Source organism: Schistocerca americana, chromosome X, assembly GCF_021461395.2.
Source record: "Schistocerca americana isolate TAMUIC-IGC-003095 chromosome X, iqSchAmer2.1, whole genome shotgun sequence".
Taxonomy (NCBI): Eukaryota; Metazoa; Arthropoda; class Insecta; order Orthoptera; family Acrididae; genus Schistocerca; species Schistocerca americana.
The window spans coordinates 166,982,342-167,001,651 of NC_060130.1; the positions used below are offsets into that span (position 1 = coordinate 166,982,342).

The 19,310-nt window shown below is 44.0% G+C and overlaps 1 protein-coding gene across 1 annotated transcript in view; it reads right to left on the bottom strand.

Annotated features, from left to right (window-relative positions):
- The window catches only part of LOC124555114 (unconventional myosin-Va), a 345,650-nt gene extending 331,359 nt beyond the window's left edge, over positions 1 to 14,291 (bottom strand). The window contains exon 1 of the mRNA XM_047128917.1: positions 14,186 to 14,291. Coding sequence (XP_046984873.1) covers positions 14,186 to 14,206 — 21 coding nt within the window. The 5' untranslated portion in view covers positions 14,207 to 14,291. The remainder of the gene's footprint in view (positions 1 to 14,185) is intronic.
- Positions 14,292 to 19,310: the final 5,019 nt, after the last annotated feature.

Below are 19,310 nucleotides of genomic sequence, written 5' to 3' on the forward strand. Positions count from 1 at the left end.
CCTGCAATTGCGTCGACACCTTTCTGAATAATGAAAGGGTTGACCGTGGAGAAGTCGTGACCTTCGTCAGACCGAGAAACAACAAGGAACTGTGGCAACGATGGAAGAACTGACTGTGGCTGAGACTCAGTGAACTTACGTTTGTGAGCAGACAAAGTGGAAGGTGAGGAAACCATTGCGGAAGAATCCCCCATGATTACCGGCGTCTCCGATGGCGCGCTCCTCCCTTGTGGGGGCCCTCTCTGAGGGCACTCCCGCCTTAGGTGATTGTTCACACCTCAGGTCACACCTCCCGACAAACGGACGGAGGGACCAATCGGCACTTTCGGAAGGTATCAGCTCGGGTAATCACCCCTCCCTGGGCCTGGCCGTTACCAAGGGGTACGTACGTGTCCTACCTGTCTACCCGGGGCGGGGAATTACGCGTTACCCCGTCACCGGCTACGCATGGAAGTGCGTGGGTCGGCCTTCAGACACGCACAGGGAGGAAGAAAGAGAAAGGGAAAGGAAAGAAGAGGGGCTCTCAAACGCCGCAGCGGAGAAAAGGGTAAAGAGAAGAGGTAAGGAAAAGAGAAGGACAAAGGAAGGAAGAAGACATACAAGCAAGGAAGAACAAGAATGCGGTACATTTACAAGCGTCCGTCTCCGGACGTAGGCGCAAACCATACTCCCAGAGGGAGAGAAAGTGAAGGAAAGAGCCAGAGGTGAGGGGGGGGGGTGAAGACAGGGGATGGGGAAGGATGCGGAAAGGGAAGGTATGCAGCCCGGAAAGGAAGGAAGGCCACATTAGCTCGGAGCCCTGTGCTCGCTACGCACGTATCCACAAAAGAGTTGTGGATCCCCTGGGGGGAGGAACCGCGGTGTTGGCCGTCGAATAGCGCTAGCTGCGCAGCAGTTGTGCACCGCCGCCGTCAGTGTCAGCCAGTTTGCCGTGGCATACGGAGCTCCATCGCAGTCTTTAACACTGGTAGCATGCCGCGACAGCGTGGACGTGAACCGTATGTGCAGTTGACGGACTTTGAGCGAGGGCGTATAGTGGGCATGCGGGAGGCCGGGTGGACGTACCGCCGAATTGCTCAACACGTGGGGCGTGAGGTCTCCACAGTACATCGATGTTGTCGCCAGTGGTCGGCGGAAGGTGCACGTGCCCGTCGACCTGGGACCGGACCGCAGCGACGCACGGATGCACGCCAAGACCGTAGGATCCTACGCAGTGCCGTAGGGGACCGCACCGCCACTTCCCAGCAAATTAGGGACACTGTTGCTCCTGGGGTATCGGCGAGGACCATTCGCAACCGTCTCCATGAAGCTGGGCTACGGTCCCGCACACCGTTAGGCCGTCTTCCGCTCACGCCCCAACATCGTGCAGCCCGCCTCCAGTGGTGTCGCGACAGGCGTGAATGGAGGGACGAATGGAGACGTGTCGTCTTCAGCGATGAGAGTCGCTTCTGCCTTGGTGCCAATGATGGTCGTATGCGTGTTTGGCGCCGTGCAGGTGAGCGCCACAATCAGGACTGTATACGACCGAGGCACACAGGGCCAACACCCGGCATCATGGTGTGGGGAGCGATCTCCTACACTGGCCGTACACCACTGGTGATCGTCGAGGGGACACTGAATAGTGCACGGTACATCCAAACCGTCATCGAACCCATCGTTCTACCATTCCTAGACCGGCAAGGGAACTTGCTGTTCCAACAGGACAATGCACGTCCGCATGTATCCCGTGCCACCCAACGTGCTCTAGAAGGTGTAAGTCAACTACCCTGGCCAGCAAGATCTCCGGATCTGTCCCCCATTGAGCATGTTTGGGACTGGATGAAGCGTCGTCTCACGCGGTCTGCACGTCCAGCACGAACGCTAGTCCAACTGAGGCGCCAGGTGGAAATGGCATGGCAAGCCGTTCCACAGGACTACATCCAGCATCTCTACGATCGTCTCCATGGGAGAATAGCAGCCTGCATTGCTGCGAAAGGTGGATATACACTGTACTAGTGCCGACATTGTGCATGCTCTGTTGCCTGTGTCTATGTGCCTGTGGTTCTGTCAGTGTGATCATGTGATGTATCTGACCCCAGGAATGTGTCAATAAAGTTTCCCCTTCCTGGGACAATGAATTCACGGTGTTCTTATTTCAATTTCCAGGAGTGTATATGCGTTGTCGACGGCAGTGCCATATTATGTCGTTTACATATATCTGTATTTGAATGAGCATGCCTATACCAGTTTCTCTGGCGCTTCAGTGTACAATTCGTTGGGTATTCTGAAATCAACGTATCTTCAACCACACTAGAACAACTTTTTTAAGTCAATTTTGTTTGCCTCCACTTGCTTCGCCAGTGTGTTCAAGAACACTTCCCATAAATTCGAAGGCATGCTGTTCCAGATTACTTTTGTATAAAAATGTTTCGTGATTGAATAGAATTATCTCCAATATAGTATTTTCTCTGCTCAGTAACTGCAGTAACCAATGATCCTCAAAGACCCTAAACTGTGCTGCTGCAGTGTAGATTAATCTGCAATGACCAGACCACAGTACTTAGGAGACATGTTGCGGGAAGTGGTCGTTCTGACGGAATATTGCGATCTGTTGCTACGCTATCTCGCATTTAATGCAAAGCTCAATTCAGTTTTGAACACGTCATTATGTGGTCCGCATATCGCAGCTGTTATCTTATCTACCGAAAGAAATCACTAACATGCGTCGCACGTCACTTCAGTAACGTCTGTCCGTTTCGTCCACAGTATCATATATCCTACTATTCTCATACACGTCGACGATCGATGTATTTTCCCTGAAAGTACAGCTCTTAACTTAATTCTGCACAAAATCTGTAAATTCATCTAAACGGGAGCGCTGTCGACGTAAGACTTGTATAAATATTTGTGACTAATTCTGGGTCGTTTGAAACGAATCTGAAATTTCTTTTTCGACAGCGTAATTTCATTCATTGTTTTCTGGTAAAAATAGCTATATTTCCACTGAATCACCCCTACAAGATATTCTGCTTTGACACAATTTTCTCCGTGCGCTGGCACACTGTACGCAGTATGGTGGAAGAAATCTGGTATCTGTTTCCATTTGTTACGTTCGTGGTCGGTAAGTTTCTTTTGGTTCCATGACGTGTTTAATGTCATCATTGACTATTGATCGATTTATATACACGTCGTAGCAGTTTTTGCTCGTACCTTTAGATAATACCCTTCTGGATAGATTGTCTAAAGTTAAACACAAGCCCCTCTCGTAAAGTACGAAATGGTGGCAAATGTCTGTGTGGATAAGCGAAATACTATCTTAACCGCATCTGTGGACGCTGAAATTTTGTATCACTAAAAAGACCATGTTCGAAAATGTTCCTGGGTGCATTATGTTTTCCCACCTCTCGCCGTATGAGGGTACGTTTAATATTGTCAGCCACTATGGTCTTGGTAGGCCAGGTGTTACGTCGTGAGGAGAATTATGTTATATTGACGTACTGAGCTACAAATCTTTGCACACGGTACGCGCTTCCGTCAACGTTATTGTTACACTGTACTCCTTCTGCATATGCGTCTTTTCTAGGATGCATGCCCTGATTTTATTTTTACGGATTACGATGTGCGACCACATCGAACAGTGTTGGTTGTGAAGCTGTTGCAACAATACAGTATTAGGAGAACGGACTGACCTGCCCTTCCCCCCCCCCCCCCCCCCACACGACTTAAATCTCGTCGATCACGTGCGGGATACGTTGGCGAGACTCATTCCAACACCAACACGTCCGCATGCAGCAACGATCATCCAGCGCTGGAAGACTGGAATGCCCTGCCACAAAGAACTCCTTACCAACCTTGTAGCCGGTTCAAATGGCTCTGAGCACTACGGGACTTAACTGCTGAGATCATCAGTCCCCTAGAGCTTAGAACTACTTAAACCTAACTAACCTAAGGACATCACACACATCCATGCCCGAGGCAGGGTTCGAACCTGCGACCGTAGTGGTCGCGAGGTTCCAGACTGTAGCGCCTAGAACCGCTCGGCCACTCCGGCCGGCCCTTGCAGCCGGCATGAGAACGTTTCAGAGCATGTATTGCCGTCCGCGGTGACCACACCCCCTATTAAGTACAGTGTCCCGTTTTTCATTATCTCCAGGTGACCATCAAAATGCGTGGTGACTTCAGCGCAATTTTTGTCTTGAAACGTGTCATTTCTGTTCGTCTCATTCCGTATTTCCTTCACTTACCTTCTATACTTTACTGTAGCGGTTATTTCTCGTACAGCCCACATTTCACCGAGCCATATTACTTGGCAGTGACCCATCATACGAAAGTTGCTTTCGTCCTTAAGTTTTCCACACCAGTGTAGAGTCACTGTCGAAGTAAAAATAAGTAGTGGTACACTGCATAAGGCGGTTACCAAAAGGATCGGAAAGATTAGAAAAGCCATCCTAGATCAGTTTTCGTTTCCAGTGCCCACGAGACGTCGATGGGATAGAGAGAACTATAAAGTATTTGCTGGAAGAAAGCTGGTGGGACATGCTATCACCGCTGTATACCATTTGTAAGCGGTTTTTTCACCACAGGTCTAATACCTAAGGAGCACAAACGCGTTTCTATGCACCCGACTGCTGGCGTTTAAGTTCATGAAGCTGCTTATTTATTGGTTATTTGCATTGAAATTCTTTAAAATGAGTGTTAATGATACGACAAATGATACAACTGTTGATCGAATATGGAATTCTATTTTCCATCTCTGCAGTAGGGTTCCAGTCCGTGTCCATTCTATCAGGAGTACCTAATTTCTGTCTTTACACGTCGTTTACTTTATACTACAGTGAATTTCGGAATTTTGTACGTGAAATTGCACCACTTGCTACACTAAAACGGCAAATAATTGGCTGAGAACTGGATTTTTTTCTTTTGTTCTTGAGTTGTGTTAAGGGTAGTGCACAGACCAAAATTTCATTTTTCTAGCACTACCGAAAGTTAGTGTACTTTGTTGTAACACATCCGAGCTAACAGAAAACATCAAAAAATTTCAGACTTTTGAATCATACAAAAAGTATATGTGCCTGTGTCTTCGCAGGTGTAGCCTGTCTATCGTAATGTTAGCGTCGCCAAGAAATACATTTACCCAGTGGATGTTTACGTTTCAATGGCTAGAGGAGATGTACTTCACAACACTTCGCAGGTGAGGGGCTCCGGGAAGCGCAGCTTGGACAGAAGCTTCAGCTAGAGCTATAACGCCGTTATCAGCGAATGACTCACCACAGCCGTCAAAGCACTTTACATCCCAGGTATCTGCGGCGGATATTTCTCACCGCAAGCGTTTCTCAGTTCTTTTGAAATATACATAGTTCACTGCCCTTTTGTGTGCTCGGTATTCCGCTGACAATATTATGACCAATTAAGGCATTAAGACTACAGTTTAACAAGGGTACTTGTTTGCTTTGATGACATTTTTGACATGGCATAACGGTCGACGGCTGTTATTTGCCCGAGCAGGTATAAACTATGCGACAGAAATTTGCGATGTTGCCGTCTTATATTGAGTAGTCAGAACACGTGTCGCAAATCTGTAATAACAAAAAATGAGTATTGCCGGGATTTGCCAAAAAGGTTCAATAAATGTACACTAAATATGAGCAATCTTTTCTTATCAGGACAAACTGAATTGACGCTGAAATATTGGCGTACTTTCTTAGCCAGGCATCTAAAGATCTTTTTTCGATCAAAACCTTACGTATTTCTCAACTTAGGCACCGCTTCAGATCAAACTACTTTACGTAACGATTTCTCTACGAGTTAACTCCATTTCAGAAGTGCGACTACTGAAGATCTGCAGAAATATCTATCTATATTTCCGTTTTATAACTTCACAAGCCTTTTTATTTCTGCAAAAGACGTTTGAATTTATAAAACTAATATCTATGTACGTGTTGCGAAAAGTGATCACACAAGCAAACCTGTGACGTCCGTCGAACCTCATTGGCGTAAAAATGTTTAGGAGCACAAGTTTCTACAGGTATATACTTGGAAGTCGGGGGGTGGGGGTGGGGGGTCAAAAGATAACGAACAGAGGTTCCCACATGCAATTTAAGTTTTCCCATTAGCAAATTTGTCATTCTTATGATTTTTTGTACAATCTATACTTACTTTTCTTGCTTAGCTGATCCAGAAGACTTCCCTAGTGTCCTCATTTGCGTTACCAATTCGAAGACTCTTTTGCACCACACAACATACTGGTCACAGCCTATACAACACAGGAAATCTACTTCGCTTGCCATCTGTAGGGCCACTGTTTTCCTGACAGGTTTCTTTGCTACTTCGTTTCTGGCGTGAATTCGATAACCTCACGTCTCATCCACATTAACAAATATCAGTGCACCAAATTCTTCTTTATCAGACGTTGTAAAACTCGCTGCGAAAGCCTCGTCGTCGACTGTTCCTGACGAATTACGGAATTAAGTATCAACTAAGTGGGTCCTGCGATTGGGTTTTTGTGGAAGAAAGGAACTCTACCCCACGTAGATGTCAATGAAGCTTTATGCAGATTACCCTGAAATACTGCACTACCGTGTATTTGTCTCCCTGGACGACGAATTTTGGTGTGAGGTTCCCCTATGATGCACAACGAGGCCCCTTTCCACAGCCATTATATACCTAACAGCTTCCCGTATCTTTCCGATAACGAGGAACTGTCCGTTGCATATTTCCAGTAAACTGACTATATATAATTCAGCACACAGACTGAATATTTCAATAGCGAGCGGAGCAACTTTTACGTCTTGCACCTCAGCTTCACGCCGTTTCAAACAATATTGCTCAATATTTTATGCACTATAAATAGTATTAATCTGAAATAGGATTTACTTAAGAGTTTAACAATTCTACTTACAAAGCCTTAACATAGAATATATGTGCAGGTCCCGGGTCCAAGCGTGTAACTTTATCCCGGCATCCTGGTAAAGAAAAAGTGGCTAGCCTAACCAGTATGCGGGAGGGGGGACGACGACTACGACGACGACGACGACGACAGACAGTCAGCTACGTTCATACAACAAGTTTGACTTCGTTCTGAGACTATACGACCAATTACTGAGTCACTGATTAACCAGAGCGTTAAATAGCCCTGTACTGCAATGAAGACCACCCCTAGCTCACGTGAGGCGGTACCGGGCACACGGGATAATGGTTATAAAAACCATATGCAGGGAATGGGGAAAGCTGCCCAGTTAAGTGACTTTGACAAAGGGCATACCTTATCCCGGTGAATGGAACCATCTTTCATGAAAACAGGTTATCGGGTACATCTACATACGTTATTATTCTGCATTTCACACGTAAGCACGGCAGGGAGTTCATCGAACCACTTTCGCTCAATAGTTCCACTCTCGACCAGCGAGAGGGTAAAACTAATCAAATACTTCCGTGAGAGCTCTGATGTGTCTTATTTTATTACTATTATTATTTCTCCCTATTTAGGTGGCCTTCAACAGAATATTTTCGCACTGCATTCAGAGGGGAAAGTTATTGATTGAAATTTCGTGAATAGATGTCGCCGCACAGAACAAAGACTTTGTTTTAATGCTTGCTAGCCTGCTCGTGGTCTCGCGGTAGCGTTCTCGTTTCCCGAGCACGGGGTCCCGGATTCGATTCTCGGCGGGGTCAGGGATTTTTCCCTGCCTCGAGTGACTGGGTGGTGGTGTGTCGTCGTCGTCGTCGTCGTCATCGTCATCCCCATTGCGGTAGGAGGAAGGCAATGGCAAACCACCTCCACTAGGACCTTGCCTAGTACGGCGGTGTGGCTCTCCCACATCGTTCCCCTACGCTCTGTCACGGTGTACGGGACTTCACCATTATCATCAACCCAACCCGCGTATCATATCGGTGACAGACTCACCCTTATCTCGCGACAGAAGAAAACCAGCTACCATTATTTGAACTTTTTTGATATCCCCGTCAGTCCTATCTGGTAAGGATCGCATACCGCGCACAATATTCCAGCTCCGTAAGAGGACAGACAGGCATAGTATAGCGAGTCTCTTTAGTGGATTTGTTGCAGCTTCTAAGTGTTCTCCCAATGAAGCGCAATCTCTGGTTCGCCTTTCCCACATCATCCACGTGATCTTCCAGTTTATGTTGATCGTAATTGTTATCCCTCGGTATTTAGTTGGACTGACAGCGTTTAAATTTGTGCTGTATATCGTGTAGTCGAAAGTCAACGCATTCCTTTCAGGATTTATGTGGATGACCTCACTTTTCGTCATTTAACATCAATTGCCACTTCTCGCACCACACAGATATCGTGTCAAAATAACTCTGAAAATGGTTTTCATCTTATGGTGAGTTTACTAGACGGTAAACGACACGATCATCTCCAAACAATCTAAGAGGGCTGCTTGGATCCGCAGAACATCGAAGAATAACGATACGGAAGGCGTTTTACGTCTATGCTGTATCGTCCAGGAATGTCGATATAAGTCCGTCTGCGCTGTAAAGGAGAAGAGTTGGCAATCTTTAGTGCATATGACGACTGTGGGATAGCTGTGGAAAGGAAACGTTATGTCTCCGTGGCACACGATCCGTAGTAGTTCACTGAACGTGTTCGCCAGCTGCAAATGCGGCGAGCACAGAAACACACAATGAGTGGCCCTTAGGAGAATAGAAAGAAATTGCGCAATGTGGCACTGGACGATTGGCAATTAGAAGTGTATAAAAGAGCGTACATTGTAGGTGTATCAAAGATATTAAACACGTATATTTTACTTGAGTAACTGACCAGAAGAAAGCTTCGCGAGCGAAGAGTGCCGCATTTTAAGATTGCTGACTATGTAAATGAGAAAACAAGTGTAGGTAATAAATGGATGATTTTAAAAAAGAATTAAACTGATCTTGTGCACCAATCTGTTACTGTGGATGAGACGTGGATCCAACACTTCACGCCAGAAGCTAAACAGCAGTCAAAGCGGTGGTTGCAAGCCAGAGTCACTGTATAGGAGAAGTAGATTTTATGTATCGGAGCCATCTACTTGGGGTGAAAAAGAGATTCTTTTCCTAATTACCCTGCTAAAGAAGTCTTGTGCAACAAGTGAATGAAAGGAAAAAAAGAGCGCGAGATGAATTGCGCCCTTTGAGAGAAGAGCAGTTCCCAACATGACAGCGCACCTGTCCTGAAAGATGCTTTGGCAATGTAGGAAAAAGGAAGGAAGGTAAGGGTGCAGTTGCGTCAAGATTTAGGAAAACAAATTTATTGATTAAATTATGACAGCTGTAGATATGTATTTTGCAGGCCTTTGACAATCGCACTTCGGAGATGGAAAACATTGAATTAAGTGTACTGACATAACGGGGGGTGGGGGGGGGGGGGGGGGTGGGGAGTAGGTGGCATGTTGAAAAATGAGTATTTTTTACCTTGCCCTCTTAGGCAGTGAATACCTGCAAGTACTAGATGGCGACCACCTGAGCAATCAGGATAAAAGAAGTGAGATCAAACCCCCGTACCACGTGTTACAAATTAGACGTATGACCTCTATTCCAACGCGATCAATGTTCACATTGGAAGTAGCTGCAAAGACGGCTGGCGTTTGATGAAAAAGTCAAACAGGATCAACTGAAATTCTGTGCTAGAAAAAAAAATTGGAGCCTTGATCAGGCGTAAAAGTTTAAAAGTAACGTTCACTTCTTATGACTTTTTCGCGCCCATTCCATTCAGAAGGATGATATAGGCAAAGTGTTTTATTTTGCAGCGACATGTACACTGTATTGACTGGAATGTGGAATATCTACGTCCTCATTCATACTACACAAACTACAATAAGCGGTGTACTCACGCCGTCAGCTTTTCTGCCTTTGCCGGCCGAAGTGGCCGTGCGGTTAAAGGCGCTGCAGTCTGGAACCGCAAGACCGCTACGGTCGCAGGTTCGAATCCTGCCTCGGGCATGGATGTTTGTGATGTCCTTAGGTTAGTTAGGTTTAACTAGTTCTAAGTTCTAGGGGACTAATGACCTCAGCAGTTGAGTCCCATAGTGCTCAGAGCCATTTGAACCATTTTTTTTCTGCCTTCTCTGTTCGCGGCTGGATCGTGCGAAAATGGTTGTTTATAAACGATGGTGTTCACTAACAGTTATTTTGTACTTGCTGTGTGTAAATGAAAATCACAAAATCATTACAAATGCCGCACTAGCACCCGATTCTGGAAAGTTTCTCCACTTTATCACTTCTAGGAAGCTAAAACCCGATCAATGATTCACATGCCATTCGTACTGATTAAACCGAGCTGTCAGCTACTGTGCAATAAATGTTCAATCCCATCATATCAGCATCACTGTGGAGAGGAGAGCCCAACTGCATTGAGGTGTGTGTGTGTCCTGTTTTGAGTGTTCTCTTAAATCAAATTCCTTTTCGCCATATTTCCAACAAACAGTAGCAAGCTACTTGTTCTACAATTTCGTAAGTGTTTGCTCGTATTTAATGCTTTCCAGTGGTAGCATCAGTTATGAACTCTGTGTATGGTGTGGTAAAAATGCTTTGTGGGTGCCAAAATCGCAGGCAAACATTCAAAGGCTCTACGCAGGTGTTTTAAGTAGACCATCATCTACCGTATCACGGAACTCCGTGGCAACGCCCGGTGTACTTGTGAGTACTGGCACACAAGGCAACAAGATCGATTTTACAGGACGTGATATCTAATTCGGTCGCGCGGTTGGACCACTTACATGCGTACAATTTACAGCTTCCAACGTAAATTACGACCGGGGCTGAGATATTTTACTACCTACAGAAATTTCATTTAGTCCCAACGCTCATTCAATTTTGTCCTGTCCAAGGTCGTAATATTCAAGTACAGCATTATCTCTTATTCGAAAGCCACGTAGTCAGTGTTTACGCATTCAATGGATAGGTGCACCAAGTCGAACGAAGAATACAACAGAACAAAGACAGACGAAGCCTGATAAGAGGAAAGGCATGGGGAAAAAATTAGAACACGCGGCAGCAGGCTAATAACAAAGGAAAAATTTATACAAAACTGACTGCAGCACAGTCCGCTGTAAAATCTAAAGATGTAGCTGGCTACTGACCGGCGGGAAACTTTCATTGGGTGTCACAATAATTGTTACAGAATTGTTTAGAGGCATAAGGCGCACCTGCAAAAAGTACCTTCCAATGGTTGTCTTTAAAATACCTATTCTGAAGCCAAAAGTACAACAAATCTGATCCGATGGGTAGGGTAACTGAATCCTCTTGCATTACAGCCCAGTCTAGAGACTGGTAATCAACTCCTGTGCTGCACTTTGATATACGTTTGTTCATATGTATTTGTTAAAAACATCGTTATGTTTATGTTAATGTCAGAGTTTGACAATAAAATAAATTATAATGTGCAGTGTGAAGACTTCCAGAATACGGTCCTAAATGATAAGGAAATTTCCGCATGTGCTAGAAGCAACAAGAAATACACTTTTAAACAGAAATAATGTGTGTTATGTGTATGAATTAAATTGCACCGAAATAATTGTGCGTTTCTAAAAATAAATCAGGTCAAATACGCTCGCAATTTATAATCCAACAACAGTTTAAATACTGAATTTTCTGTTAATCGTATTTGTTGAAACCATTTTTCTATGAATAAAAGAAGCCAAAGAACATAGCGGATTTAATTTCATGCTGTGCTGTGCCCCCCAAAATCTCGAAATATCCCTCTTTTATGGCACTCTTGTCCCTCACTGTAATTCTAGAGAGGTGGTCACCCTATGTCACACCCTAAAGTATACACGGATAACAGCATGTGAGGCTGACTGCGTACGCAAAACACACACATTCATTAGAAACTGGATCTACATGTACTTAGGTACAAGGGTTGTTAACACTGCAATTAAGAAACGTAAATCGAATTTCTGATATAACCGCCAAATGCTATAGGAAATTGGCGCAGACAACTTCCTATAGTTGTCTCAAAACGCTCCTAATGACATCTAAAGGTCATAGAACACGTCTGTCGCGATTTTTTTATGTCATTAAAGTGCCAGCTCTTCAGTGAAGCCCAAATTTCACAAAAACGTACGCCAAACAGACAAACTTACACCTCAGTTGTAATATACAAGTGTAACAGCAAAAAGCGAAAAAGTTAATCAGCAAGACTGTCCTTAAACATGTCAACAGTTGGCGTATAGACACCAACCAAACGAAAGCCTGAACAGTTATATACATATTAGAACTACTTCAGATAAACTGAATGGGGAGGCCCTTGGCTATACGCTTAGCAGCTCTGTTTGGGCACGCCCACTGACAAAATGAAAACACATTTGGCGCTGTAAGGGTACTAGTCCGATCACGAACAGCGTCAAAGTTTCAGATTCTGCATATCTTAAATGAGCCTATACAAGGGTTCCAGCTTAACGACAAAGGATTGACAATTTTCGTATCATGCTATATGAATTACACTGCATGTTCTATTACACCTGAAGAAAACTATAATCCCATATATGTGTAATCATTACTGTCGACAGTTGATCCAATGAAATTTTGGAAGTCAGAACAACAAATAGGACGATAAAACGAAAAAACTTGGCACTTCTGTTTTATAATAAATAAAACTATCTTCGAAAGCGATGGCGTTTAATAAAGGACATAGTGGCACAGGTGGAATTTTCACTGTAATACGAGCCACTGACAAATCACAAATTGAAAGGTTTATTAACAATGCAGGCCGTTTCTACTAAATGTTACCCCTCTGTATTCGTGAAATCAACACTGGTGCAAAATTTTCCAACTCTTCTGTTGTCAATCATGAGAGCTCTTTTAAATGGTTTGGGGGGGGGGGGGGGGGTGGGGTGGGGGGAGAGAACAAGCTGAATAGCTGTTACATCACAAACAATATAAATTCCATTCGTATTTGGCCATTCATATTTGAGATAGATGCACCACCCAGGAGTCAAAGGAGGGGGGGGGGGGGGGGGAGTGGGTTACAGGCGCTGCGGCAGCTTGGCACTGGCAACTCCCCCCCACCCAATCACCCTTTTACACCAACACACACAACACACACACACACACACACACACACACACACACACACACACACACTTTTATCTTTAAGCAATCCTAGGTATTAATTAATGGGTTATGTACATACCACTTGTGAATTTTTGTATCTATCATTTAGTACGGAAAACAAATTACAGTGCAATATCACCTATGCACCTTACTTGTGGGAATGATTTCTGAGTGGATAACACAACAGCTTAAAACAGAGTTACTGCTAACAATGTTTACTCATATTACTAAGTGACAATCCCAGAATCAGCATTTGGGATCACTTTTCCTTTCGAAGGCCTTAAATAACCTCAGTCCTCCTCTTTCTGCCCTCTCCCCCGTTCCATCACATACTACAGCTTTTCACAACCGGTATCGTCTCACTTCAACAGAATACTTTATTTTCAAAATATTTGAGTGACAGTTTCATAAACTCACTGTTGAAGATCCAGTAGTTGATGCTTAGTTAAAATATTTGTAAAATCTTGTCACATGGAAATAAAGTTTTATGACACTTTGTTTATAAAAAGTATGTCAACAGTTTCATTTGTATACGTCAAGCAATGACAGAATATTTTCCTCGTACATCACTACACTATGCGTCTGTCCAGAACTAACTACAGCTAACTGAGTCTAGTTTCTAGTCCAGATTGAGATCCTCAGGACAGAAAAAGTTTTACAGATGTGACTTGACACTTGAGTTATCCAAATGTCCTAGAAAGCAAGCTAATGCAGAAACACATTTACATTCTCCGCAAGAAGACAGGTAGAACAAACAGTCCGCGGAATAAAGCTCCATTAAGTTCCGTATGAAGAACCATAGATCAGTTCTTATATAATTTTTTCGCTTGACGACTAAACTCAGCAGGTAGTAAACAAGTCTTGAAATTGTTGCGCTGGCGAAAACGCCACAATAACAGACCGCAGAGCGTGCCGCTTCATATAGTCGTAACACACATTGGTTTATTGACGGGCACTGTTTTCGACTGATATGCCGCATAAACAAATTAGCGGCGCACTGCAGACATCAGAAACAAAAGTTTTTACCACCCGAAGACTAATTTGTATCGTAAAAAACGCCAAATCTGACAGCAATACCTGGGTACACATTCTCGTGCAAAAATATTCATCTATACGAAGTAAAACTTGATGCAGAATTCATAGTTTTACTTACCTTGCTGTACAGTTCGTTCATCCTAATGTTGTCTGAGTTCCAACACGAAAAGCCAAAAACATATGATCACATCGGAGAGGCAACTACCCTCTCCCTTCATATTTATCACTACTCTCCATATCGCGCCAAAGAGACTGATCGACTACATCAAAGCATTTCGACTAGAAGGCGTTACAGCCTGCCATCTCCCGGGGATGCTGTTCATTCGACTGTGTTTACCTCCCAGTTTAGTCAAGTCTCCGCTAGAGAGCAGCAGTGTACAGTGACACCGCTAGCGGCACTGTCTGTGATGGCACAATGCCAGTTTCCATAGCTGAGAGTCAAGCAGTGTTCACTTCCGCATTAACACAATGAGAAGAGTTGCATTCGAAGCGCATTTGTGTTCCTACCGTATGCATTAAAGTTTGCTGCCTCTGTATCGGAATAACGAAACGGAAAGTTTTATTAATTATCACAATCTGTGTAAAATATGTACTGGTATCGACCGAAATGAGGACTGATAAATATTGCTTTAACGTCTAAGCTAAGATATTAAAGAGCTATCTGACTTCACCTATTGCTACAGTCTGCATTACACTGAAGACTAAAATGGACTCAAAAATGCGTTACACAGATAATGTTGACCAGTTAAGCATTGGTTGCAAGCCCATCTTTCGAAGAAAACTGATACGTGCAATAATTGGGGTAGATTAGAAACAAAACAAAGCAGTCATTAAATGTCGAGATAATCAGCGACTTTCATTCACGTAAACAATTATTTAGTTTATTTCAGAAATAAATTATATTTTGAATAAAATAAATCATAGATTATTATTTATTTTTACATGACAAGCTGAAAAATAAACTATTTTGTTGAAAATTACAGATAAGTTGAGGCGCGCGGAAAAGCGAAATACTATTGATACGCACAGCCTGATTGAGCCCCTGATTCGCTCTCGTGAATTTCGTAAACCACTTTTCCCGTTCGGTGTGCCGGAACTTAGTGGGCAGGTTTGCGCCTGCCTTGAATTATGCAATTTTGTCATATGATGACATGATGGAGACCGTGGCTGTTGTTTGAAGACAAATGTTGATGGTGTTAGGACAGCAACCAGCCACAAATTTACTTTCAGTTCCTTTATTCAAAGGATAGCGTTACCGGTTTCGAATCGTTGTGATTCATCCTCAGACGGTTTACACGCTTTCTTTATGACATGTGGTGTGTTTTTTACAGATTAATTGTCCTAAAATATAAATAATGCATAATTATAAACACGCCACACACAGATGGTTGCGTTACAGATTTTCGTTGCATGTGACTTACGTGAAACGTCGGTTTCGAGTGTTTGTTTTCATAACATTCGTCCAACAGATGTAAATGCATTCCCACTGCATCCTTGTTGTTCAGTGAGAACTATTTACGTGTGCAACAACAAGGATGCAGTGGGAATGCATTTACATCAGTTGGACGAATGTTATGAAAACAAACACTCGAAACCGACGTTTCACGTAAGTCACATGCAACGAAAACCTGTAACGCAACCATCTGTGTGCGGCGTGTTTATAATTATGTATTATTTATATTTTAGGACAATTAATCTGTAAAAAACACACCACATATCATAAAGAAAGCGTGTAAACCGTCTGAGGATGAATCACAACGATTCGAAACCGGTAACGCTATTCTTTGAATAAAGGAACTGAAAGTAAATTTGTGGCTGGTTGCTGTCTTAACACCATCAACATTTGCCTTGAATTAGTCTGGAGAGCAGAAACATGTACGATCGGCTTTCAATCTTTGATCTATGTTAACGGGCTGACAGAAATGAACGTCAATCGCATGACGTTTTACCTCATTTCTATCTGCATCTAACAGTAGCAAACTGCATTTTGTTGTCTATTAAAGCTTAAAGCATTTTGACGAGGAAAACAGTCTTAAGTGATTTTGTACACTGTGTGGACGGACCTCGTAATTTCCATTACTGTACTGGCAGAAGCTGCAAGTTTTAGGCTATCCTTTCACCGACATGCGGGAGCACAGTTCCACAGTTCATGCTGTGATATGGTAAAACGCATTTAATCTAACTGAAAGTAAATCGTTTTTTAATATTAGCAGTGTAGTTTAGCTTTTTGCTTCCACAGATATCCCCACGCCGTCTACCTGTAAAGAGAAAACGAGGTTTTTTTTGTACAAGGAGTGTTTAATAAGTAATGCGACACATTTCTTTTTCGGCCAGTTTCTGGTAGAAAATGCAGAATTTGTTGTGGGATGTCGTGGAATATTCTCGCTTCAGCCCCTATAGATCCATGAAGTTCCGATAGGAGGTGGTGCTATATGTAGTCCTTAAAATGGCGTCTGTATCGGAGTTGCGTTACAAGCAGAGAGCTTTCACTGAGTTTCTTTTGACGGAAAACCAGAACTTCTCAGATATTCATAGGCGCTTGAAGAATGTCTATGCCGCATACAGCTGTGACTCCTACTACCCTCAGGAAACTGAAGAAACAACTTCAGCTTGTTGTTCGTCGCAAAAATGCCAACGAACTTCTCCATGACAACGCATTCGAGAGATTTGGGAAACAGCAGGTGACAAGGAACTAGAAGCTGGTCTTGAACCACTTCCTTTCGGTGTGGCCAAGCGGTTCTAGGCGCTTCAGGTCCGGAACCGCGCTGCTGCTACGGTCGCAGGTTCGAATCCTGCCTCGGGCATGGATGTGTGTGATGTCCTTAGGTTAGTTAGGTTTAAGTAGTTCTAAGTCTAGAGGACTGATGACCTCAGATGTTAAGTCTCATAGTGCTTAGAGCCATTTGAACCATCTGAATCACTTCTTATTGTGTAAGAAACAGAAGTCGATATTGGAAGATTTTTTCCTCCAACTTTATTTTGTTATTGTTTTGTAAATATAATACGCGAAATACACTTTTTTGTCTACATTTCTCCTAATCAAAATATTACTGCTATATTTCGGTACTTGTATTATGACAAACAAAACATAGTGCCTCAGCATGAATTTAAAAAAAAATCTGCTGGTACTTAGAACCAGCCCGTTCCCTGGCATGGCACCGCGAACGTTCTTAATAAATTATTTATTTTGTAATTTGTCTCATTAGTCTGCCGACCGCTGTTGGCAAGCGGGGTGCACTCAGCGCTTGTGAGGTAAACAAAATGGCTCGAATGGCTCTGAGCACTATGGGACTTAACTGCTGAGGTCATAAGTCCCCTAGAACTTAGAATTACTTAAACCTAACTGTGGTGTCACCGCCAGACACCACACTTGCTAGGCTAGGTGGTAGCCTTTAAATCGGCCGCGGTCCGTTAGTATACGTCGGACCCGCGTGTCGCCACTGTCAGTGATTGCAGACCGAGCGCGGCCACACGGCAGGTCTAGAGAGACTTCCTAGCACTCGCCCCAGTTGTACAGCCGACTTTGCTAGCGATGGTTCACTGACAAATTACGCTCTCATTTGCCGAGACGATAGTTAGCATAGCCTTCAGCTACGTCATTTGCTACGACCTAGCAAGGTGCCATTATCAATTGCTATTTATCTTGTGATGCATGTACCGTCAGACCGATGTTCACCAATTATGGATTAAAGTTAAGTATTCCAGAAGCTACATACTATTTTCTTGCTAGTATAATTACTTTACCTGTTCCAGACCTCACGCCATCCTGCGTGAGCTTAAACGCGTGCCTTTCGGCTACCTCCTAGTGGCTTGGCTGTCTTGCCAAGTCACAACACTAACTAACCTAAGGACATCACACACATCCATGCCCGTGGCAGGATTCGAACCCGCGACCGTAGCGGTCGCGCGGGACCAGACTGTAGCGCCTAGAGCCGCTCGGCCACACCGGCCGGCTGAGGGAAACTGAGGAGATACTTGATTGAGAAGTAGCGGCTCCGATCTCGGAAACTGACATACGGCCGGGAGAACGGTGTGCTGACCACATGCCCCTCCATATCCGCATCCAGTGACGCCTATGAGCTGAGGATGGCACGGCGGTCGGTCAGTACCGTTGGGACTTAATGGGCTGTTCGGGAAGAGTTATTATTTGCAGTGATGAGGTGAGGAACATAATTTGTGGTAGCACAGTAACTTCTCAATTTTTGGATACAAATAGGTCATGTACAAAAAGATATACATTGTTTTTTGATTCTCCTGACAAAGGAAAGATTTGCCACTTACAACGTTTGTCATTTCCCATCTTCAGCTGTATGTCGCTGTGGAACCTCTGCAGCGCTAGATGTAACGTGATGGGCGAGGCCTTCAGTTACGTATAAGCCGGAAGCTAGTCGGAAGCCGGGGGCTGGCCTGCACACCGCAACAGCGAGGAAGGTAGCGGGACTGCTAGTGCCTTAGGGGTTACAGCTACGCATGCAATTACCTCGAGCGTATATTGCTTGCTTGGTACGCAGCGTCTGAGCCAACACTGCAAAATTGAGACATTATTCACAACACCCAGGCCTGCACTCCCCTCCTAAGATATCCGTAAATAATTTTTGAGACTTTCTTAGCATCAAGAAGTAGGCAGACAGTTGGTTGTGCTTTGTGGTCTTATAAGAAGTGCTGCTCTCATAAACGCGATGGTCATATACGAGACAGAAACAAGTAAGGAGATTTAAGATTTTGTCTTGGTGAGACAGAAACTGTTTCTCAGATGTTGAGAGGAAAAAGTACATTCTAGTAAACCTGACATATGGATGGATATAGAGGGTGTTACAAAAAGGTACGGCCAAACTTTCAGGAAACATTCCTCACACACAAATAACGAAAAGATATTATGTGGACATGTGTCCGGAAACGCTTAATTTCCATGTTAGAGCTCATTTAGTTTCGTCAGTATGTACTGTACTTCCTCGATTCACCGCCATGATTTCATACGGGATGCTCTACCTGTCCTGCTACAACATGTGCCTTTACAAGTACGACACAACATGTGCTTCATGCACGATGGAGCTCCTGCACATTTCAGTCCAAGTGTTCGTACGCTTCTCAACAACAGATTCGGTGACCGATGGATTGGTAGAGGCGGACCAATTCCATGGCCTCCACGCTCTCCTGACCTCAACCCTCTTGACTCTCATTTATGGGGGCATTTGAAAGCTCTTGTCTACGCAACCCCGGTACAAATGTAGAGACTCTTCGTG